General features: G+C 35.6%; 1 protein-coding gene across 2 annotated transcripts in view; it reads right to left on the bottom strand.

The window, feature by feature from the left end:
• KLHL13 (kelch like family member 13) overlaps nt 1-26,381 on the bottom strand; it is a 419,190-nt gene that overhangs the window by 51,888 nt on the left and 340,921 nt on the right. Inside the window, exon 5 of one of the 2 annotated variants that reach the window (XM_023758502.1) lies at nt 22,401-22,466. In XM_023758502.1, coding sequence (XP_023614270.1) covers nt 22,401-22,466 — 66 coding nt within the window. Of the gene's footprint in view, nt 1-11,387; nt 11,468-22,400; nt 22,467-26,381 lie in introns of those variants that run through there. The other variant, XM_006082197.2, reaches the window with a different exon arrangement.

Raw genomic sequence — 26,381 nt, 5'->3', positions numbered from 1 at the left:
AGGTACAATGGTATGACAAGGAGTAATTCTAAGATTCCTTCCAGCTCTTGGTTTCAAAGTACCCTGAATAAAATAATTATGCTTTTTGAGATGTCCTGGTCTTATCTCATTGACCAGTGAAAAGCACTATATTTTTGAAACCAGAAACAAAAAGTGATAATAGAAGATGTTATAGGACAAGTTGTAAATGAAGAACAAAGGTCATTTTGAATTTTTAGAAACACCTGCAGTGAAAAACTTTAATGTAGGAGGGAAGAAGGGGGAGATAGGGAAGGAACAAAGGGATGACATAAGCACTACTTTAGCACAGATGTTCACAAACATTCAACTGAATTTGCCACTCCAATTTATCATTCTCATGTTTAATTTTCAAAAAATTTCCAGTGCTCTAAATAAGTAATCTTATTTTATAAGATTTTCAGTGCTCTAAATAAGTAATCCATGCCTTTTATTTTTTTTATTATTTTTTTAATTTTTTTATTTTATTAATTTTTTACAGAGAGGAAGGGAGAGGGATAGAGAGTTAGAAACATCGATGAGAGAGAAACATTCATCAGCTGCCTCCTGCACATGTCCCACTGGGGATGTGCCCGCAACCAAGGCACATGTCCCTGACCGGAATCGAACCTGGGACCCTTGAGTCCGCAGGCTGACGCTCTATCCACTGAGCCAAACCGGTGCTGGCAATCCATGCCTTTTAAATAAAAAACTCAATCAAGCCCTTGCACCTTCCATAATAGGAAGCAAACAGTGTTCAGAGAGTTAAATAACTGGTTTTGAGTTTGGAACATTCCTCCACTCACCTCCAAGTTTAGAAATGTCACTTTTTCAGGCCACAGTAACTTGGGGGACGGTCAGGTTTTATAATCAATAACTGAGTGACATAGACAGTCCTCATCTGTTATTTTACTGTCCCTGTTTCACTCAATAGATGTTAACCAATGCCCAAATTTCTGTATTTTTCCCTTGCTCAAAGCACTGAAAGGCATTAGTAAGGCAACAAGCAGATAATTATATGTCACTGATTCTGTAATAGGTTTTGAAGATTTTTAAATGGTTCTCTCAACAACCTGTATTATCCTTTTGACTTTTCAGAGATATGTGAGGACCTGCTAGTTGTTAACTATTATTTTCCTGTGGACTTTGTTTTATTCTGAACAGTCCTTTGTATATACTAAAAATGTTTGGAGAAAGTGGAAAGAAATGAGGGATCTTTGACATTTTTTTCTTCAATACAATAAAAAACAATCAATATCAACCAACTTGTATTACACACTCACTGTAGCACTTTTTAGACAGCTCTAATGTCAATGGAGAAATTTGGGATACTTCTGCTTATTACATAAAACTTTATTAAGAAAACGAATTCATGCCAAGCCAGCGTAGCTCAGTGTTGAGTGTCAACCTATGAACCAGGAGGTCACAATTCAATTCCCGGTCAGGACACATACCTAGTTGCGGGCTCAATCCCTGGTGGAGGAAGCAGCCAATCAATGATTCTCTCCCACCATTGTTGTTTCCAGCTCTCTCCCCCTTTCCCTTCCTCTCTGAAATCAATAAAAATACAATTAAAAAATGAAAATGAATTAATGATTTTAATCAAAAGGTGTCACTAATGCTTATTAGCTTTTAAAAGGAGACGTGGGCCATGCAAACCATCTCAAAAACAGCCTGAATTTTTAAGAAGGCAAGTAAAAAATAAAGTTTTTAAATGACTAGGATCTTAGTTTGAACTCATATCTGCATTTTATGTGTTTCTGTATATTTGCAAATTCTTTGTATACAATTCATTTGTGCTTGTTTTATAGGACTTGGAGCATAATAAAAGTTCTAATAGTAGAGATTGTCTTCATGATACTTTTAACACAACCTCAGATTATAACTCTGTCACTGGATAATTCTACTTTTTATAAGATTTCCAGTAAATCACTGTTGCAAAGTTTGAGAACTGCCTATGTTATAGTTAAACTATTGTAATTTTCAAGAATAAAACTACTGGCCCAGAGAGTAGTATAGTGTAGTAACAAGAACCACTTGGGTCAATTGGAATAATTTCTTACAATGCGTGCATAAGCCTAACTGTGTTCAACTATAACATGGTAGACAGAATAATGGCCTCTCAAAGATGTCCACGTCTGAATCCCTGGAACATGTGAATATGGGATTACATGACAAAGGGGATATTGTAGATGTGATTAAGTTAAGGACCTTGATATGGAAAAATTATCCTGTATTATCCAGGTGGGCTCAACTTAATCACATGAGTCCTTAAAAAATGGTAAATGAAAGCAAAGTAGGTCAGAAAGAGATCAGTGTGAAAAAAAAAACACCCTGCCATTTCTGGCATTGAATATGGCAGAAGGGAGCCACAAGCCAAGGGATGCAGGCCCTCTAGAAGCTGAAATTGACCCTTAGCCTATTATAGCCAGCAAGAAGATGGGAATCAGCCCTGACCGGTTTGGCTCAATGGATAGAGCATCGGCCTGAGGACTCAAGGGCCCCAGGTTAGATTCCAGTCAAGGGCATGTGCCTTGTTTGTGGGCATATCCCCAGTAGGGGGTGTGCAGGAGGCAGCTGAATCGATGTTTCTCTCTCATCGATGTTTCTGACTCTCTATCCCTCTCCCTTCCTCTCTGTAAAAAAATCAACAAAATATATTTAAAAAAAGAAGAAGGTGGGAATCATAGTGGTCCTACAACTGTGAAGAACTGACTTCTGCCAATGACCCAAATGAGCAAGAATCAATCTCCCTCGGAATCTCAGAAGCAAATGCAGCCCTGCTGACACACCTTGACTTTAGCCCAGTGAGAACCATACCAGACTTACGACCTAAATAACTGTAATAAAGTTGTGATGTTTGTAGTAATTTGTTATGGCAGCAATAGAAAATTAATACATGGAGTGCTGTGTGTGTGTGTTTTGGTTTTTTGTTTGGTTGTGTTTTTTTAGACCTTGCACACAATTAAGCGATGCGACAATAATGTTCACAAGAAAATACTAAACATACTGAATGGATAGTACCCTTAGAAAGTGCTAAAAGGAGCACACCAACTACAGTACTGTCCGTGGTGGATAATTACATGGAAGAAAAAGATAGGTAGCCAATGTAGGTAGAATAGTGTTTCAAGAGAAATAGGAAACACTAAGGTTAATCCTGATATACCAGCAAGTAAAGATAATTGCCCCAGTATTTTTCTACAGCTTTACCACTTGACAAGTATTGTCAAATAAACCTTACTTCTCTCTTTACCCCCATCCAATTAAAAAAAATATCTTCTCATCTGTCATATTCTTTGTTCATCTAATCCTAGTGTGATATTACCTAATTAATAGATGGCATGAAAGTAGCAAAAGTCTATAAAAAAAGGCATTAGAGAAGTTAAGAGCTTTGAAATCAAGCAGACCTAAGTTTGAATTCTCATTTCACCTCTTACTTAAAGTGTAACATTGAACAACTTAATTAAGCTCCCTGAACACTGTGCCCTTGTGTGTAAAGCAGGGAAAAGACTTACCCTTATAGAATGTTTGGGAGGCAGCTTGAAAAGTTCCCAGCACTTTTATAGTACTCAATAAATCATGTTATATTTAACTATGCGAAACCAGGACAATTTTTTAAACTGCAAATAAATTTTAAAAAATTTCATATGAAATTTACAACATCTGTTATATAGGCTAGATTCAAGATTTAAGCTCTTAGAGTTCTCAAAGTTATTTTTAACTATGTTTTTCTTATGGAAGGATAACATTTCATTTCTCCATTGAACCATATCATAAGAAGTACTCTCCAACAAGTTGAGCATGCTTGTCTTACCATACCATAAATGTGGCAAAATTGGGTAAAAACAACATTTACCTGTAGGAACATATACATGTAGGAAGTCATCTAATTGGAAATCTTTTACTAAACTTGGAAACACGATATAAGTTTATGTTTCACCAAATTTACATTGTATAGTCCAGGATCAAATTATTGCTACTTAGAAGGTAAAATGTGTATCTTTGTGCACTATAAAGCACTTAAACCTTATCCAACTTAAAGTATGGCATTCTGTTCTTCTTGTTTAAGAAGTTACTATCAAGTTTAAACATAAATTGCACTTTAAAACCTAGTATCTCTCCCTAATTCCTGTCTCCTCATCTAGCCCAGACACATTTCTATAGTGTTTTCATTGCCATTAAATTTGTTATCAATACTGAAGGTACAGTAAACAAACATGTTATTTAACTTGATTATCTTGGATAAGAATTTTCACAATAAAATAAATTAAGCAATTAAATTATTTGTGAATAAAGATAGGATGGAAGACAAAGAATGGTCATTTTGAATGACTGCAAGGACTATACCCCTAATACCCAGAAGATTTATGCCTGGTACATAACAGGAAGTAAATAACTTTTGAATATTATAAATTCATTTATATAAGGTGATTGGAAAAAAAACTAAGCACTTGCAAAAAATGGATTACTCATTAACTTCTTTATGTACCAACTAGAGGCCTGGTGCACAAAATTTGTGTACAGGTGTGGTCCCTAGGCCTGGCCAGCAATTGAAGCGTGAGCATCTGGCGTGGAAGGGCAGGTCCCAGCTGACCTCTGGGCCCTGGGCAGCACCTGGGCCCCCACACAACCCCCTCCACCTGAGTCACCGTGCCCGAGTCCCCATGTGGAGATGCAGTGAGTGTGGCTGGACGCCACGGGCCGGGGCACAATGTGGGCCTCTGGGCTACCCAGTGGCACCGCACAGAAACTGAGCGGGCAGCAAGCTTTCTCCTGGCCGGCCTCACAGACCGGCTCCTGTGCAAACCCACGGGAAGCCCAACCGGCCCCTGCGGTCCTGGTGGCTGCGGCCTGGCTCATTCGGAAGAGGCCACACAGGTGCAGGGCGGGCTCCTCACCAGCACCTGGCACCTGAGCGCAAGGGGCTTCCCCGGCAAGCAAGCCCTCGTGTCCGGGGGGAGGGTAGCAGGAGGAGTGAGAGCAAGCTCAGTGGACACCCCTCACCTCCGTCCCCATCACCCCTACTCCCAGGTAGCAGGCGAGAGGTTGCAGCCTCCTGCCCTGGCGCCACTGGAGGTTGGTCACTGCCACCCACCCCCAGTTCCCTGTCCCAGGCCAGGGCCTGGCCCCAATTGAATGATCAGGGCCTGCCGGCCGCTGGTCACCATCTACGGGGTGATTGGCAGGGCAATCGGGCCCCCACTCATGCCTGCCTTGGCCTGGTGCCACCTGTTCACCTGCTCCACCATCCAGCCAGCGCCCTGTTGCTGATGCCTGCCATGTTCCACACCATCCCCTGGTGGTCAGCGCACATCATAGCAAGCGGTCAAATTCTCGGTCGAGGGAACAATTTGCATATTAGGCTTTTATTATATAGGATTCCCCAAGAATCTCACCTTTATACCGCCTTTCTCACAGTCTTAAGAAAATAAAGCAATACATTGTAACTGCCATTTCAATTTAAAGTATCATGCACAATGCTTATAATTCTTGACTAACTACAAGTAATAAAGTCATTAACACAAAAACTTGCTTATTGTCTCTTTCTTCTTTCTTTTCCCTCCTCCTAAATTGGCCCCACTAAATACTCTGAGTTCCAAGGAGAATGTCTGGAATTCTTATAATTTTTAGCCAGACTTCCCATGATGGTATAAGATTTGCATTTTCATCTCTCTCCCCTGTGGGGCAACTGTTTTTGAGGGGTACTTGGAATTAACATTCATTTAAGGATAAAAAATGAATCTAGATTAATTATTAACAAGTAAAATTCTTGGAAATTTCTGAAAGCATATAAAATACTAGCTGTCTATAGTAAAGTTTCTTGTATGCAACGTTTTTCAGTTAGATTAAATGGTTATGAGATTTTTAAAAAAACATACACAATAGGCTTTAAAACAAAAATTTAACTTCACTTCCACATGCCACACTTCCTCAGACTAAAAGATCTGAAGTAGCTAAAAGAATAAACATTGAATATGAAGAGCAAGCAATCTATGTGTAAACCTCTGGAAGTTAGTAAACTCTAAATTCACCATGGTCCAGTGTGAATCCTATGATTAAAAAATAATACAGTCCCAGGCTCTATAAGACAAGCAGAACATCTGTATAAAAGGACAGAGGTGTCTTCTTCTAGTCAGACCATATAAAAAAAACATTGCATTCAGATGTAGTATCTCATATAAAGATTATCATTAAAAAAATATCTGGGTGAGGACAACCAGCAGAGTGAAGGGTCAGGAAAACATGTCACATGAGTTAAAGAGAAGATTTCCAGACTTATACGTAATGGAGAAAATAGATATTTTTAGTATATAGCTTGATAAGGCACACTAGGGACAGGAAATAAAAGATATGAATTGATTTTGCTCAATGCAAGGAAGAGCTGTCCACAAATGAAAGGTGCTGCCTTGATGAGGTAGTAAGCTCTTTGTCGCTGCCAGTCATCAAGGAGGAGATGTATAACCATATTTCAGAGGTGTCACAGGAAGGATTCTTGTTTTAAAGGGGGTATCGGATTCTCTAAATTATCTCTAAGGTCACTTTATCTCCATGGTTTTTCATTAATAAGGGCAAAGCTAGCCCTTTTGCAAACTCAGACAATGGAAATTCCCAGAGAATATGCCACAAAAGTTACAGACGAACACTAAATTGTTCTTAGGAGTTCTTTATGTTACTGCTCCACATAATTTTGTTTGATTGACCATATGTAGTGAAAACAAATTAAGCAGACACAAAACAAAAGTTTATGTCTATGCTAATTGTGAAAGTGACTAAGTATATTCTTTTCTAATGTGAGATAATCAATTTAATAAGTATTTTGCTAAATAAAAAAGATATCTAAAACCACAAGTTTTCTTCTATTCACCAAATTAGAAAAAAAAGACAATCTTAGGAGCTAGACATGTCACATTAGGCAAATACATATGTTTTTATTTTTTATTAAATTTATTGGTGAAGGGATTAAGCAAAAAGAACACACACATGCATATTTTAATTTATTCTATCCTTTGAATCACCCACAAACAAAAATACATTTATATAGTATGCATACTCTTTTCTCAGGAAATCTAGATACTGAATTATAATGATGAAATTATAGAAAACAATTGCTATAAAATATTGTGCTATTGATATTTACTATAAAATATATTTCGCATATTAAACAAAATCATTGTAAACAGGAAGCTAACTGAATGCAAGTGCATTGGCCAGAAGAGAAAAAGTCTAATTCACCAATACTCATTCTACACTCATTGTCCTTTTCCTTGAGAAGGGAAAAATTCTAAGGAAAATATCCCTTAGTGTCAGTCTTGCTAGAATTCCTTGTTATATTGAGCTGGTTAATTCTTACCTATTATCTTACTCCCAACTGTCACACTACTATTATCAAAATGTACTGCTTATGAAGAAAAGATAAAAGGATCACTAATGCTAATCCTGGTCTATTTCAGTGTGTCCTTAGAGTCTAGCAATACATTAATCCTATAACATTAGGCAGAAGGAACCATTTGCTATTTTAAAACGATGAATACCAAAACACCAGAAACCCACTAAGATGGGAGTGTCTTTTAAGCTTTATTAATTTAGGCAAAATGACAGGTTAATTTATATGATTCACACCTGTCAGGAGCAGAGTCTTTACTAATTCAGTTTACACTGACCAGAAGATCTTCCCTCAGGCTAAGGTTGAACTTCAACCTACTGTTGAAAAGAGTGTAACACAAACATGTCACTCAGATTTCTATCAAGACAATCCCTTCAGAATTCTACATGGATGGCACACCACCCTGCCACTTTTCAAAACTGAAGCTGAAGGAAGGCTAAGTCTACCCAATAAAGACTAAACATTTGGTAATAAATCTATCTGGAGGCCAAAGGATTTGTTTCCTAAATCTCTTGTCTTTAAAATATTCCACTCTTCCCAAATCATAACACAATTTGAAAAGTGCATTATATAAAAAACTATTTCCCTAATATTATCAAAAATATTGTTAGTCATCAATACGTCTTGAAAATATGGAGAAGTTTCAACTGTCATTCAAATTCTAAAGAATCAGAAAGAAAAACTTCTGTATTTAAACCCACAAGGAAAAATAGCCTTTCTGTTCAATGTTTGCAGTAAGTTAAACATTCCTTACTGTAGCTTTCACTAGTGTAGCAGCACTGCCCTATCCACAGCATCAATGGAAGGCTCTCTCTAGCTAAGTAGCACCTACACTGAGTTTAGAAAGAGGCTGGAAAGAGCCTTTATGTTTTTCCATACTTGCTCAATTACTACAACCAAAAATATTTCATATTGAAATTTTAGGCTTGAAAAAGTACCCGTCTTCAATGAAAACCACATAACATGTATTTGACAAATCATAGTACATAACGATAAAACATTGCAAACCAGTGCTTCTGGTACATAAGCAAACCTACAAAAATATGCTTTCTTAACTGTGAAGAATTCTATATTCAAGATACTATTTTAATTATTTATACATAATTTCACAAGTAAATTCTAAAACATCACATCTTATCGGTGTCAGAATTTATTCCATTTTAATGCAAAGACTTTAGACCCAAAAGACACAAATAACCATTTAACCTGTTTGCTAGCAGAAAGATTGTGAAAATAAATATAATGTTATTTGACCCAGTATTCTCTATTATAATTTTTGAAAGCAAAAATAATACTAAACTTAAGTATCATTTTGTATGTAGAAGTGTCATGGAATATAAAGAAGCACTGACAAGAACAACATGTTAAAGATGATAATTTTATTTCTGGTCAAGTAAGTAAATGAACTCTAAATTTATTTTAAAAGCTGCTTTTAAACTTCCTAAGCTAGTCTTTTCCTATATTTAACATATTTTCTTCATGTATATTTACATAATATTTCAAACTTGTATTTATTTATAAAGAAAAATAAATTAAGGCCAATTTAATAATATAGGCCATCACAATATCAGAATAGTCTAGGCTAATGCTACCTCTTTGAATATATTTTTCCATTGTACCTATTTGTACTACCAATAATCAATGTCAACATGCAAGGTCTGTGATATTTTCTAGCTTCTATCCTCTAAATCAATTCATTCATATCACCAGGTCAAAGAGGTGAGTACATACTTAAAAGGAAGAAAGTGATTCATTAAAGATGTTGTATTGGGTTGTATCTGAGTCTGTGGCTATTATGAATTAATCAAATATAAGTATTTTTAAACCAGCTGCAACTGGAGCTGTACTTTGGATCTTTTGGACAGTAAAATATTGTAGAAATACTAGAATCATTAAACATTATTAATTATAACCTACTGATTTTAGTTGGGGCTGTGTGTTTTGTTTTGTTTTGTTTTGATGATAAACTTCCTTTAGGTAAATCTTTAGTCATTTCTCACCAGCTAAGTTTCATAAAGTCAACAGGCACATCACATTTTCTGAAAAATTTGAAGGAACTCCATTAACTTGTCACCTCCATTATTTTTGTGCTTTTGACAACTACAGCTTTTGCGAAACAAATATAGCTGATCCTTTTTTCTTATTTTACAAATATAACTTAAAATATAATTTATAGGAAAAGGAGTTTAACTCCCAAACAGATAAAATCACTTGAAGCATCTCTAAAAAGAGATATTTTAAATCGAAAAATGAAATGATGACAGGATTTAACTAAAATGTCCTCATTTTCCAGCGCTTTCCAGGGAATCACCTCTTTGGGACTGAGAGCACAAGCACACTTATTTCCTTAGCAGCTGAAAGCCATTCAAAGAACTACATAGACGCCACTGTGTATCTGAACCTCATAAAAAAACAAAAACTAAGTAATAAAATGGCAACTCACCAGATTTCTAAACACACAATTAACCTAAAGCAGGAAGAATTTTCCACATCTCTCCTACTGAAAAATATTTTAAAGGGAACACTGACAGTTAAGACAGACTTATGCTCAAAAGCTTTACTCAATACTAATATTTATTTTTTAAAAAGGTCCAGCTTTCACTCCTTATTCCACCAAAAAAATCACAGACAATACTTTAAAGGAATATTTTATTATATCTCCTGGATTTTTTTGAAAGCAACACTGTGAATTTAAAAAATAAGATTTCCAAATATTCTAGAAAAAATTCCCAATATACTTCAGTATACTTTTACTTAAAATAAATTTCTAAAATAGGCATTTGAATAATGTACTTTTCAACTCCACATGTATAAATAACTATTTGTACAACTGTAATTTGCACAAATTCAAACTTACACCTCAGAACCAGAATTATAAAACTGGGAAAGAGATATTAAACTGATTACTATTCAGACACAGCTCAAATATAAAAGTCCTGATTAAAAGATTCATTTTATTAACAATGTGTTAACTCTAAATGTTTCAAATTCATTAAAAAATTATATAAAGCATTTCCATATTTCACACAACACAAGAGCAAGCATCAGCAGCTTTTTGTGCCGCTGCACAAAAGAAGTCATCTTAAGTACTTCAGATATACAAAAATTTAAAAAAAAACAATGTAAAAGATTAAAGTTTATACTTGTGCAATTCCTTAGGTATATCTCAAGACTTTCACATTAGTAATTAAATTACCATTAGGCACTTTAAATAAAAATAAACAAACTCCTAAGGAAACAAAACAAAGGTAAAATGTGTGCATGCCAATATCTTTAAATATAAGCAAGCTTGCAGTTTTTAATCTTGTGCATTTTTGGATGTTGCTGTTTGTGATTTTTACCCCCTTTTGCCACAAGGTTGATTCATGAATGAAATCCCACTTTAATATCCTATTTTCTCTCACTTACATGTATGCTGGAGAAAGTGGAGTTGACCTGGATGTTTTAAGCACAGGAACTGGGAATTTCCAGATAGCAGGAGAGCTCGTTTTCCATTTCAATGGCATGTTGTCACCACGGTACTACAATAACAGTAAACAGCGTTTCCATAACAGACTACCAACTAGGACTTCCATTCCACACTGTACTGACACAGCAGTGGCTGCCGCGGAGAACAAGCAAAGGATTCTGCCAGTGCCCTAAAACCGATGCTTCCAATCTGTAAGATAGGGCTGCAAGGTACCTCCTTTAAATCCTCCTGTCCCCTAAAGCAATATGATGATTCTATCGTTCTAACTCAACAATAGTGCCACCTCGTTAGGAAAGCGTTGACTGCAGTATATTTTTTTAAGACTGCACTGTGCATACGGCACAATGCAGCTTTATTTAATAAAAGCAGCTAGGGTTTTGCTTTTCATTGTATTGTTTTAAGCTTGCATTGCCATTGTTCTACCTTAACCGGGATACTGCAGCACTGTACTATATTCTGCACCTCTTAACCTGATTTCTGACCAATAGTAGCAGGAAAAAAAATAGATGGGTTTCATATGAAAATGAAACAACATACCTACTCAGAATACACTTGTCATCCTCTGAACATTCTTCTTTTGAGCTGCAACAATACAAATGGGATATAAACCTCAGCATAGCCTTAGGCCACAGCTAATAGAGATCAGTGACTAAATTCAGCAGCCTGCTTTCCTCCTGTGCAAGCTCTGGCCACACAATACAAGAATGCCATTATGGGAAAAGCCCATTTAAAAAATGCCAGTCTCTCTGTTTTCCAGTTAGAAGAAGGCAAAATGTAAGAACAAATATAAACTGCTGCAGAACTCTGCACGTTCTTCTAGTAGCTTCTGATTCAAGGTGCTCTCCTTTCCCTATTCTTATTTCCAAGCCGGGATGAGCAAAATCTCATACATTTACAACATGCTGTGGTAACACGAAAATCACTCTGTCTTCTGCAGCAGAGAAGTACCGAGTAGCATGCTCTTAATAGCAGTCCTCAGAGGGACGCTATCAACAATCTAATTCAATGCTGCCCTCCCCTTCTTCTCTCCCCCTTTCCCCTCCCGTTCACCCCCCCACTCCTCCCCCGCCCCCAAACAGCTCACAAATTGCCTAGAGGAGAGACCAATGCTGCTGGCCAAGCAGGTGTCCAGCAGGGACCATTCCAAAGCTCAGCAGCCGGTCCCGTAACCTCTAGGGCTTACTGACTGACAAGGAGGTTCAAAAACTAAAGCTGCTGTCAAAGGCAGCTTGAGGTATTTCATGAAAGCAATGGAAATATAAGGTTCATCTATATTGTTTTAAAATACTGCCAGAAAATAGCATCCTAAGTGCCCTGAAAGTGATTGTTTTAAGTGTCTGTTTAAAGCATCAAACTCTCAATTTTCTACACAATTCTAAGACGGGAAAACAGGACAACTGGTATTGTGCTGAACTCTTTATTTTCAGGCTGAAGTATTTTACTTCTGATGCAGGTAAGACACCATCACTAAATATCTAGCTTCACAGCACCCTTCCACTTCTACCTAAAAGCAGAATTATCTCTCTTCATCAGTGAAAGCTTAGCAAAGGCAGACTACCATTGACACAAAAGCCAGTACCTTTAAAAAAAAATCACTGTAGTGACAAAGAGCTGGTATTTACTTTCGAGTTTGTATCTAAACAATAAACTTGTGCTTCCAACTTGAGTAGTGGGCTTCAGATACTCTTTCCAACTTATTACTAGTTGCTAAAAGATTTACTCTTAAAGGAGACTTACTCCTTAAGAGGATTTCTCCTTTGTATTCAAAAATCACAGATCAATGTTTCTATAAAGCATACCATTTTAAAAATTCCAAAATATATAATTTAATATACTAGAAATACAGACTCAAATCAGCTAAGGTAAATAACAAGTACCTTCTTTTAAGATACACATCAACATTCAGGCAAAAAGTATTTTCCTATGAAACCCAAACATATACAGGGTGGGGCAAAAGCAGACTCACAGTAGGTATGCAGTATATACATACACACATTCATATACAGGGTGTCCCAAAAAATGTATACACACACTTTCCAGTAATGCATAAACTTTATTAAATATTAAATAGATGTCAGACATCACCATCTCACAACTAATTTTTATTCAATCTAGCATATACAATTAACCCCCAAAAACAAACATTTCAAAGGATTGAATTATATTTTCAGTTCTTTAGTACCCACACACAAAACTGTCTCATAGACATCTTCAAAGTAATCACAGAAAGGAGTATTTATCCATAGCTTGGTGACCAAAATATATTTCAAAGGTTAAAAAAAGCCCACCACTAATACAAATAAACAATGCTCAATATTTTACATTAGAAGGTTTTGTGTAATAATACCTAATAGTTATGGAGCAAAAAGGTTGCAGGTACAATCAGCAGTAACAATCTATTGGAAACCCCAAGAAGGAAACACAAACACGTACTCAAGCAAGTTTGGAATGTCCCATTCCAAAAACCTAAAGCATTCTCAAGCATTTAAAATATAAAACATAAAACAGCTACAAATTAGCTATCTGTAGCAAGGAAGCAGTTTTAGAAAGGACATTCAACCACATTCCAACTTATGACAAAGCAGAGATTGCACATGTAACTTCTCCTGAGAACAAACAACCCAAAACCTATGTAAAAATATGGTAGTGAAGTGTTCTGAGCAGTTTATCTATAAAGACTACTCAACAGTTCATAAGTAGGAAATGGGGTGAATACAGAATTTTCCAAATTTCCAAGAGGGTAACCCTCACAAACAGGTAAAGATCACTTTATTGCAAAGGTTCTCAAATTATTGTTCCTCTGTGAACAATCAACTGATTTTAAAAGCAATATTCTTTGTAACTAATCTCATTAGGCTCCAAAGAAATCAACCAATACCACCAAATAATCTATGCTCATTTTCAGCCTAGATTATTCTTAGACTTAATGGTTTTTTTTAGGCTTAATGTTCAGAACTTGTTTTTATGGTACTACAATTGTAGTATTTGTTCAAAGGGAAAAGAAAATAAGGCTGCTTTCCTCTACCCCATGCTCAGCACTCTTAAATATACTCAAACCCATCATTATATCTGATGATGGACATTTACTTATATAAAGATCTTTCGCTTTAATAAACTGCTAGGTGAGATCTGTAGTTATCTCTCATGAGCAAACATCTATTATGCCAAAGGCTTTAAAAATAATTCCTTTACGTGGAAATATAGTCCATTAAATATACTTTACACTATTAATTTGTTTAACAACACCATTCCTCATCATTTAGAAATAAACTTCAGCCAGGTAAAATCACTGGAATTACAAATTAGCAAATTCCAAATTAATCAGATTTTACTACCTGACAGCAACTCCAGTAGCAACTACGGAGTGTAATTACCATTGCATTCCAGAACTAAAATTGTTTTCACCTCGGAGTGAAAGGAAGAAAATAATTAAACGTGTGTTTTAAATATAATTTTATGCAGGTTCAGTGTCCCACTACTTTAATATTGAGACTGAGAAATGCCAAAAACCCTAATTCACATTAAAGGAAACACTGATTTCATTTACAGAGCACTTGGTTTCTATTATGGACAACTGCATAAAACAGGAAAGAAAGACAACATTCACAAAAGCTCTTCAAAGCATTTTATGAACGCTAACTAATCACTTAAAAATACCTGTGAAATGCATATTTCAGAGATGTAATAAACAAAGGACAATTCTGGGACTTGGCCAAGGCTACAAGAAGATACATTCTTGGCCAAATCTTACAATACAGAATTCCCTGGCTCCCAATGTAGAAAGAACATTTTTTATAATTTTTAGAACTCTTACAAAGCATCTTGTTCAATACCCTCATGGTATAGATGAAAAAACAAACAAACAGAAAACAAACAACAAAAAAACTAAAGCCCTGAGAAGTTAACTTGCTGATGTCACACTGCTAGCTAGTTGCAGAATTGGAACTAAAAACCAAGTTTGCATCTCCTAGCCCAAGACTCCCACTCTAGAATTCCTACTGTTCCTCCTTCTTGATGAGACCATTCCATAAGATGTGTGTTTCTATATGAAGTGAGCCTCATTTTGTAAATATCTCAATGTACTCTAAAGAAACAAGAAATACAAAGAGCTATCTACTCCTACAGTTACAAAAGGGTGAAGAAAGATCATTTCCAAAATCTTAATTCCAGAAGGTGTTTTAGAAAAGATCAGGGAGGAAAAGGTAAGTAAAAATTAAGCCAGTCATAGTAAGGAAGAAAAATGAAATATATATCTAGTATAATTTTTTTCTCAATGTAAATATTTCTAAATAACTTTATAGGAAAATTTAACTTCCAGATGAACTGTTACAATTTGTCTCCAGTACCACCTCTTCACTAAAGAAATTTACTAATATGTTGTGTATCTGACCTATCTTTCCATATTTTCCTGATATTCTTTAAGAACTGACCTACCTTTTTCTTGCAAGTTTTGGTTACTCCTGTGGTGCGTACAACTAAAGACTAATAGCACTAACCACAGTTTGTGTGAGCATGTATTGTGTAATCTTCTCATCAGTCTTGATAATATCTCTTCAGACTAATCTGGGATATCCATGTTATTTGCATTGCTCAGACTAGACTGTAGTTCATGCCAAATTGTGTGCCCAATCAGTATTTAACCATCCTACTCATCCAACTTAGTAAGATGGTTAAATACTTTAAAGAACATAAAAAATTAACTTCTGCACAACAGAGCAAAATTCTTACTCATTCAGGGGTCCTTAATACAGGAAAAGAACTGTTCACATGAATGGCTATATACACTTGTGTGCATCTGTATTTCTTTTATTTGTTTCAGGAAATTGAATACCAAATACATTAAAGTTTTTTACTAGATATTCAGATATGTAGTCTTGCTAAAACCAAAATGAAAATCCCAGATGTTTCTCAAATAAAATTACGTTGGAAAGTAATCATTTGATTTTTTATAAGCACCTTCTCACATGTCAATTTCATTAACAGAACTGTGTGAATCCTTATAGCTCCACAAAGGATTTACATAGACTACTGTAACTGTGGCTATGCCTTGGAATAATATAGTACCTATCTCCTTCATAATACAAACAAGTAGAAAAACACAATTGTTGCACAGGTATATATTCATGGACATGCGTATGTATATGTATGGAGAATTCCTCATGCCATGATGGCATAAGGAATGTACTCTCCCATCTTTAACATTTCCATAGGAGAAGAATGGTACTAACTTACTTGGTTTTGTTTGTTTGTTTTGGGTAGATACAACAATAAGAAGAGCTGGTAAGATGATAAAACAGAAAACAATTGTTAATGGGACCAAAGAAGAAAAAAATAATGACTGGAAGGAGAATGGAAAGCCAGAATGGTAGTGGTCCCTGCTATTTACGTAGCACCTTTTATAATTTGGGGTCAAATCCATGAGGTTATGGGGTTGGAGGACAAAAATACAGAAGGACTGAGCAGATAACAAGTAATATCCAATTGCTGAGGACTCATGACTTACAGATTCTGATTTCCCCTGCTCTCTCACTACAGCTGAAAGAAGGGTTAGCAATGAATGAGAAATTCAGAAGTTTTTGCACTTCCTTCTTCCTTTTGTTTTCTGCAGTATCTATATTCTTTATGGTTTTTGGGGGGAGACTACTCGAGTGCTTCATTCGTATATTATTCCCAGATGCATATACCCAAGTAAGTCTTTATGTATCTTTGTCATGCACAAACAAAATTAATTCCTAAGTATTCACATTTATTAAAAAATGCCTTAAGCTCCAAACCAAAGTGCTTGTTTGTGTGAGGAGTAGTAGTGGTGGAAACCAATGATTTTCAAATTCTAAAGAAGCTCAACTTCAAACTTGAAGCCTGAGATCCAACTATTTACATACAAGAATTTGCATGACAATTTTACTAGGTGTACCGGTTAATAATGCGGATTTTTTTCAATAGATGGAGTTACACATGTTGATATATATGTGATTTGATATGCATGCTATTTTGTTATATTGCTCCTTCAGATTACCACTTGTTCCGATCAATGGCACACACACTTTCTGAGCAGCACTTCAAAACATACGAAGAAGTGGAAAATTGGGTATCTGAATGATTTGCCTCAAAACAAGAAAAGTTCTATTCGGACGGTATCCACAAATTACCTGAAAGATGGGGGAAATGTGTAGCTAGCAATGGACATTACTTTGAATAAAGCACTTTTGATGTTTCTCTTGAAATCATCATGTTTTCTTTGGATTACAAAATCCGCATTATTAACCGGTTAATAGTTAATTCATATTATTAACCGGTTAATAGTTAATCCACACTATTAACCGGTTAATAGTTAATCCACACTATTAACCGGTTAATAGTTAATCCATATTATTAAACAGTTAATAGTTAATCTGCATTATTAACCAGTCTCACTTTATCTGCTTGAGAAGCCCTCCCCAAATTCCTGCTCCTCCTTCAAGAAGGAATCCCTGAATGTTTCTATTTCCCTTATTGACAACTATTCCTGGCATTGGAGAGCAGTTAACCAATAATTGTTGAGTAAATTGAAAAGAGTTTATAAGCAGAGTGATTATATAAGAATTGTGTTGAAGAAAGGATATACCCTGGAAGGTTTTTTAAATGTTGTTATTGATTCTGCTATAACTAAAAGCAAAGTTCAGGTAAAAGGAATATTCATCTGTTAAATTGTTAATTTTAGGCTATAAATCCTTAAAATGAAAAGAAATTAAATATGTACATTATCTTGTTAAAAATAAGTGTAATAACAAAAATGCCCCAGAATACATGCTTTCTTAAATGAAATAATTGCATCACTATAGTGATGATGGATTGCTCGAATGAAAAATCTCTGCTCTCATCTCAAATAATGGTAATTTATCTGTTTAGTTGTCTCTCCACAACTTCCTAAGAAACTACTTAAATTACTTTGGGTAAATAAAATATCCAAACATTGTTAGATTTCCTGAAGTGTTTGCACATTAAATCTACAAAACTATCAAAATAAAAAGCCATTTAAGATGTACAGTTTTACTGAAAGAAAAGTTAAGAATATAGCTCTACTGACTAAAAAATCTCTATATATAAAAGCCTAAGCTCAATGCAGGAGCTGCCCCTTGGTGGTCAGTGTGCTCCCACAGCAGGAGCACCACACAGCTGACCAACGGGTGCCAGATGCAGGGCTCATGGCTAGCGAGCGCAGCTGAGGTGGTGTGAGCCTCTTCCTATTGAGACTGACTGGGTGCAGTGGGGCCGGGATGAGCAGGAACGGCGCAGCACCAGGCCTGGGCTCAGGTTCCTCCCTGTCTGCCTGCTGCGGCCTGATCCCTGCAGGCCACGTGGAGGGACCCCATTGGTGCACGAATCCGTGCACAAATCTGTGCACCGGGCCTCTAGTACATTAATATAAAGCTTTTCAAATAGTTTTATGACTTTGTTTTAATTTTGGTGGCCTCAGATATAGAAGCAAAACTACAGAAGTTCCATGAAGACAATGTAGTTAGCAATATGAGAATCTTAATTTGTGTAAATCCTGAACTATTTTGACATGAGTAAACAATTTCTAATAATGTTTATCTATGATGGTTGAAAAACTTTTCAATAATATGCACATCACATACCCAGTCTCAAAAGGCATGTCAGTTAAAGAAAGTCATCATTTGCTATATTTTACATTACTTATACTTGTGTAAAAATCTGAGTTACCAAAAGACCTTTAGAGTAATATATGACATTTTCCTTAATATTCCAATTAAAACAAAATTATGTTATTATTTTTAAAAATTATATTTATATCCTTTCATCCAAAGAGGAGTTATACCATTGACATCTGTATCATAAATGTTATAACTAAAAATGAGACCTAGAGGATTACCTAGTCTTCCCATCTCTTTTTCCCCCTGAGTATTTGTAAATATCGGTTTCAAATACTTATAAAGCAATCTCAATAATGTTTTGCTAACCAGAAGCAAACACTTTCATGGAAAGCCAATCCTAATGACTCATTAAAATAATACAACACTATTTAAAGTTTCCATGAAAAGGGGCCCTTTATATTCAATTGTTTTAACCACTCCCCAAGCCTAACCATGAAAACTTTAAATTTCCTGTAGAAACTATTGTTGACTAAAAAGAAAAGGTTTCAACTACATAATGAATGAAAAATATCCTAAATTCTAAAGAAGCTCAACTTCAAACTTGAAGCCTGAGATCCAATGCCATAACATGGGGCTCAACAGTTTTTATAAAGGTATAGTTTATGGTTACGGAATTTGCCTACTATGGTGACATCCAAGAGATTTAGCAACCAATTCAATACCTCTATTTTCATGACTATTTTGAGATTCTTCTCATTTTCAAATTTAGAATTCTTTTCTTCAGTGATTTTAAATTATAAAGGTTTTTTTTTTCCTTAAAAAATGGGGGTATAGAAACAGTTACACTGAAATATGTCAAATGTATGGTGGTAAGTCTAAATTATAAAAACTAGCCAAAAAGCATATAATTTCAAATTGCTATGCCTAAAAACATATTTAGCAATTCAATGATAATCTATGTTCTAAGACATCATTAACTCATGCTGTATGAAGTGTTTATGTGTTACAAACTAACCACAGAAGTATTCCAGGGTTATGCCTAACTTCCTTACTTGGATGCAATGGTGGTCCAATGGGGGGGGGGGGGCAGAATCATTTATTTCCCTTTATTTCATGTTCTATTATTACTAACTAAAGTAAATGTGATTTTGATAAAAGAAAATAAAAATCCAGTTCATCTTCTAGGGTGATCCTAGGTTTAAGCTAGATGCAATTTAAATTTGTGTTTCCTGACTATCTTTTTAATTCTGCTTCAACCAGTAAGGTTAGTTCTAACCACTTTATGTCTTCAAACTCAAATATATGTTTTAAATAATCAATTATTTCTCGTGGAATTCTGAAGCTACATAATACAAGTAAAATATACCTTCCCTTTAGCTAGCATATATTTATTCATTCATTCCTTATTCAGCTTGATATAAATCAGAGTTGCTACTGAGCATTTTTGAGTCTTCCAATACAGCAGCGGTTCTCAACCTGTGGGTCGCGACCCCTTGGGAGGTCGAACGACCCTTTTACAGGGGTAGCCTAAGACCATCGGAAAACACATATATAATTACATATTGTTTTGTGATTAATCACTATGCTTTAATTATGTTCAATTTGTAACAATGAAAATACATCCTGCATATCAGATATTTACATGATGATTCATAACAGTAGCAAAATTACAGTTATGAAGTAGCAACGAAAATAATTTTATGGTTGGGGGTCACCACAACATGAGGAACTGTATTAAAGGGTCGCGGCATTAGGAAGGTTGAGAACCACTGCAATACAGTATGTGGCCATTTTTTTAAAATTCAAATAATACTGTTCATTCACTAAATGAAAATATCTATATTTGAGGGCTTCCAGATTTACCAATTTTTGAGGTTCAGATTTGTAAAACACAGAACAACATAAATTGTATTCAAAAAAAGGGTGAAGAGACAGCAGAATCAAGCTTAAAATAATACCCTAATAGGGAACAAGCATTAGCAAATTGATGAATTAGGATCATATTTTTGCATTTGTCAACTAAAACGCATTTGTTTAACCTGAGACCTCCAGTATCCCTTTGTACACCATAAGCGTTTACGGATGCAAGTGGCAGATTTTTTAAATTAAATTTAAAATATCGTGGCGTGTGAATATGGTTTCTGTTTTGGACGCGTGGCAGTTAACTGGAGTATAGTAGCCTTTACTGACAGTGTGAGGTAGACTCCTTGAACTTGACAAACACCAAAATCAATCAACTCACTATGTCTAGCCCAAAACGTGTGGAGAAGATGTGCATGCTGAATTAGTTCAATCATTGGTAAGTACTGAGAACTTCCGACTTTTGCTAGATGTTAAAATATACAATATTCCCTGGCCACAAATCCTTTACAAATGAATCAGGCAGAGTGCATATTCACATATGAAACACAAGTAAGCATACATATATTACGACAGAAAGCCTTAACTATCCAGAATCCTGGGTAGCACAGTATTCTAGCCAGTTTTTTAAATGAATTTAAATTTAAAACTGGGATAGGTTAACTCTTAGAATATCAGAACTCATTCATTTTTCACTTTTTTTTAAAGTTTGTCTTTATTGTTTAAAGTATTACAGATGTCTCCTTTTTTTCCTCATTGACGCTCCTCCTCCCCACTCCTGGCCCCTCCCCAGGCATTCACTACACTATTGTCTGTGTCCATGGGTTATGCATGTATGCATATAAGGTCTTTGGTTGATCTCCTCCCTGCCCCCTGTTCCCTCTGAGGATCCTTACACTATTTTTCACCTTTTGGTAGAAATCTTTCTTCCCTTTACCATCTTCAAGTCAAAAATGGACACAAGCCTTTTAAAAATATCTCCTAGCGAACATAACATAAAACAACTATTGTACTTCAGAGGTAGATATAGCAATGTGCAAGTAATATCTGTCATTCCTCGACCTTGCCTGACTCCTGCCCTCATATGCTTTGACAAGGAATACGGATGCTACTGAGAGAAAAGTGGCTCTTTTCTTTACACTCCAATACATATAACAAGAAAAACATCCTCTATCTTGAAGGCAGATGCTCTCAAACTAAAATACGCATAAGAATCATGTGGGGTGAATATTTAAAATGTAGAAGTCTATAGAAGTCTGGAGGTGGGGCCCAGTAGTCTGCATTTTAAACAAGAACTCCCAACTGATTTTCATGCCTATTTTACTAAACTTGGAAGAACACTGCTTTAACCCGCACTCAAGATAACCCCAGCTATAGTGAGATTCTGTTTTCTTTCTCAGCCCCTGGCCTTCCTCAGTATATCAACATTGGCTGCTCAGCACTAGTTGTCAAGCCACGCTGTCCACAACCATTATCTTGCCCTCCCACACTCCAGATCCTTCCAGGTCTGGGAGAGTCTGAAAGCAAGGTCACCATCTGGCTGACAGATAGGCACAAAGGCAGACAGACAGATGTAAAGTGGGAAACTGTGAAGTATAGCAATTAGGAGACAAAGGTAGTAGCAGCTATATTGATGTGCAATATAAACTGAAAAGTTAAAAATTTGTTTCGAACTTTTTTGATGAGGAAAAAATGCAGAAGACGACAGAGCTAGGCACCTGTGGTCTGGCTACAGCTCTGCCACCAAGTAGCTTTGTGACTTCCGGTGTTATGTTCCCTCATCCCTAAAATAGGGAAGCTGCCACTTTCTTTGCTAGACTCCCAGAAATGTTATGAAAACCAACTGAACTTGTATTTGTGAAAGCACATTGGCAAATACAAAGCGCAATACAATGACACGTGGTGCTTTTTAGCAGAATAATTTCTCTCTCTCTCTCTCTCTTTTTTTTTTTTTTTTGTCGTAATAAACACAGTACCCTAAATATCATTGAAAGTTTTCTTCAGACTGAATGCCTCATAGTATCTCAGGGTCTTTTTATGAAAATAAATTCTCATTGACAAAAAGGTAAAGGAAAATGCAGACCCTTGAACATACCCTGAAGTTGATTTTTTGAATATATCCTTGAAATCGGCTTGTTTTAAAGACAATTGTCTCCGTCTCCTGAAAGTGGAGTGCAAAAAAAAAATCTGGTTAATTGTGGCTTTATTGTATTTTGTTTACATTTTTCAAAGCATACTCTGCAAATATTTTAGCTGTAAATTAATAAGCCATGTTTATAAATCCTAAACAGTTAAGACCGCACAACCATTAAAAAATATCTAAATTAACATTTTAAAAAACTTAAAAGCCATAAGACTCTATTTGTTTTTAGAAGCTCTCTTAATGTTTTAGAAAGTCTGGCATAAAGATTGACATTAAATACAACATTTATTGGCAGCTGATCTAAAAGACTAAACTAGCCAAATTTGGACATAAGGAAACACTTTTCCAGTAAATATATATTCAGCCTTGGAATGCTTTGTCATTTTCTAGCTTTGTAAGCCCAAAGTTCAATTATTTGCTGATATACTGTTTGTCCATAAAAACCTGAACACAAATGACACGTATTACAAGCTTTCAGAGAACAGATGGCTAATGTTCTTCTAGGTTCATTTACTACCAATTTTCTTATTTTCATAGTGCTTGTAATTAATAAAAACATATAAAGAGATGTACTGTCTCCAAAGAGAAGATTTTGTTTTTGTGAAGTTCTGTTATATATCTGTCTCCTTTGGGCTAATACAAAAGGCAACAGTGAACATACTCTGGTACTGCCTCCGGAATGCAGTTTTAAAAATAAAGACTACTACAGAAGCATTGCAGCATATACAATCAACTCTCTTAAAAAATTTTAAAGAAAGCTGGCAGGTGTTTGAGGAGCTCTAACACAAATTGAATTTATTTACATTTATTTCATTTATGTCATTTTTCACTTATAGAAGGGAAACATTACTAAGCAATACTCTTATCTAACTTTGCCTTAAAATAAACAGTTTTGGCTTTTTTTCTGGGTCATCTCACAAAGCACTATTGCATTATTAAAGTCACAACTAAATCAAAGTCATAGTCTAATAGTATCTTTAGGAAGACCTCGGCAGAGAACTTATACAAAATGTTATCCTAAATCTAATGACTTCTTATGCAAAAGGTAGGCAGCAAGTATTTTATTTATTTTTTAAATTGTAAATTCAACACAGCATCTCCTTAATGACAATATTATTTCAAAGTCTACTTTTAAAATGCTATATACATAACAATTATTATTTTTGAATCATAAAAAGCTACAATGGGTTAAATTCATATTTGTCATATTTTAACACTAAGCTTCACCAAGCAGATAACAATTATATATATATATATTGCTTTAAAATACATTAAAGTGTCTTTAAATACAGCTTATTTTATATTCTTATTAATATTATCCGTTTCCTTTGTGTGTTTAAGAAGAATCTGGTGTGCCACCTTCTGGTAACTGAATGAAATTATGTATCTACACAAGTCACTATCCTTTATTTTAACTTTAAAAATACATATATATTTCTAAACCTGTATTACATTTAAGCTACATAAATAAATCTACAGCATATTCTGAAATAAAGTAAAAATTCCTTCGTGATATTTTTAAATCCAAGCTTTATATATGCTTCCTATGATTTTTGCATGGTTACCAATATGTCTCCTGAATTCTACAATACATATAAAATTGATTTTTGTACACCGCTTCACAGCCACACATGAAAACAACAGGCTTGCTATTTTAATGAATAAGTAACAGCAGTAAATAAAGGAAAAGAAAGGTCTCTTACCAATAAGCCCATTTTTCTCTTAAGGTTTGAACTCTCATCATTTGTCATGTTCTTGTGGATCCCTCTCTCATCAAATTCTCTGGAGTTTTAAAGTTGAGAGCTGCGATGCACAGCTAGGCTCTGCTACATAGTAGCGCACCCCAGTGCATCTGCCTGGTATAACACTTCAGTTGTAGCTCTCAAAAGCAGAAACAGGCTTTATATATTCAAAAACCTATGCACTGTACACCTTCCCTTGATAGGAAATTGTAGTCGGCATGGTTGAACTATTTACATTTCATATCTTAATTCCTGGCCAGATAGAATATCATAACGACATGAATCTCAAGCTTAGCTCCACAACAATAAACGGGAACAAAGTGTTCATCTTCAGTTCAGAGCAGAGGCAGGGTAAGGCAAATACTAACACCAGGAGATCTGACTTAGAAAAAAAATGTTTACCTGAAAGTAACCTTAAATATTTATTATCTTTAAGTCTTCCTTCTCTAGTGCCCGTGGTAGCTAGTCATTAAATCCTATCCTTTATTCTTTATCTATTTTCTAGGAATCTACCCCTTACTGTTTCTTTGTTTAAACAAATGAGCTACTTCAAAAAATACTTATAACTGCTCTCTCTGCATCTCCCATCTTCAATCTATCGGTCATATTGCTTCTAGATAGCTCTCTTAAAATACTGCTGCACATGATATAAATTAAGTGGTCAATAAATATTTTATTCAACACATGTTAAGCAGTTGCTACATATTAGGTGGGTACTCTGCTAGGTGGTATAATTGATGTGAAGGAGAATAAGACACAACCCCTTGCTTGCAGGAAAATCCTAGTTGAATGAGAAAACAGACATGTATATCCATGATATGATATAGAAGCTTTAGTGGAGATGTGAGGAAGTACAATGTGCTGGGAGGATCAGGGAAGTCTTCAGTATGACTGGAAGGAGTTTAGGGTACATAATGTTGAGGTGGTAAATTTTAAGGTATACAGACCTTATATGCTAGTAAAGAGGTTTGGATTTTACACTATATGCTGTGAGAAGCCATTTGTTGAATAAATGGATCACTTAAGGAATTAATCAAGCACTTATGCCCAGCACTAAGAACTCACTACAAGCTGGCCAATCTACTCTTCCAATGAACTCACTGTCTAGTATCCCCTAAACCAACTTCCCATTCTATATCTCTTGGACTTACACAAAAGGCAGAGAAGCAATCCATTCTATATTGCAAACTTGCTTTGCTCTTTCTCACCTTTGCTCCAGAGGTCCTCCTGCATGAAATCTCTTCACTTTCTAAACACAACTCATCCCTCCAGATCCAGCTCAAATGCCATTCTTTTCTGTGATGTATTTCATTGCAATCTGAGTCTACAGTGATTAAATGTTCCTTCATTAAACCATTCCTTCTTTCTAATGTTTAGCACACAGTGTTCAAGAAACCTTTTTGGTCCTTTGCCTATAAAGTGAAGCAAGATGGTGAGGCGATGATACTAAGGCAAAAGTCAGAACCTGAGGGCGAATGGCCTAAGAAAGCATATCTCCCCAGACTTCACAGTATATACTAATTTCAGTGACTTCCTTCACCACTATCAGGTCTGAAAACCAAAGGATATGAATTGCAAAAAGAACTAGATCTGTTAGTCAGCAACTCTGCATTACTATGCAACATTGCTGGCTGTATACATCACAGCTCTGGTTTGAAAATTCCAGAGAAATGATGAGAAAGGGATACCAATACAATAGCAGAAGCTATGGGGGTGGGTGACTGTGATTGTGTTTTACTACTTGCAGTAGACCAAGAGAATTCACCTGAAGGTGCATACAGGAAACACAAAGAATTTATGAAGACCACAGAAAGAAATGGGAGAGTGAGGATAGGGGATTTGGATCCAGAAGGTTTAGAATCTCATAAGGAATTGTGCGGGTTCAGAAAGAGCCACCCCAAGATGTGCCTTAGTGCTGTGCAAATTATTTTGAGCTATTGGCACTGAGACCCCGCTGGCTGAAGAGAAACTTCTGCTCTTCCCTTAACTATCTAGAAGAATTTAAATTAGGAGCCTGGCTCAAGGTAAGAGTTATCAGGAAAAATTACTTTTTACCTATCTTATGGCAGGACAAACTGCTAATTATTGAACATGTGCTGTCCCTGCAGTTACAATCTGAAGCCCTAGCTCAGAATGTCTTTTTTGGGGTTTTGTTGTTATTAATCCTCACATGAGGATATTTTCCATTGAT

This window comes from Myotis lucifugus, unplaced genomic scaffold (genome assembly GCF_000147115.1).
Source record: "Myotis lucifugus unplaced genomic scaffold, Myoluc2.0 scaffold_2, whole genome shotgun sequence".
NCBI lineage: Eukaryota > Metazoa > Chordata > Mammalia > Chiroptera > Vespertilionidae > Myotis > Myotis lucifugus.
The sequence above is the reverse complement of the archived record's forward strand: the minus strand, read 5'-3'. Positions and strand labels throughout refer to the sequence as shown.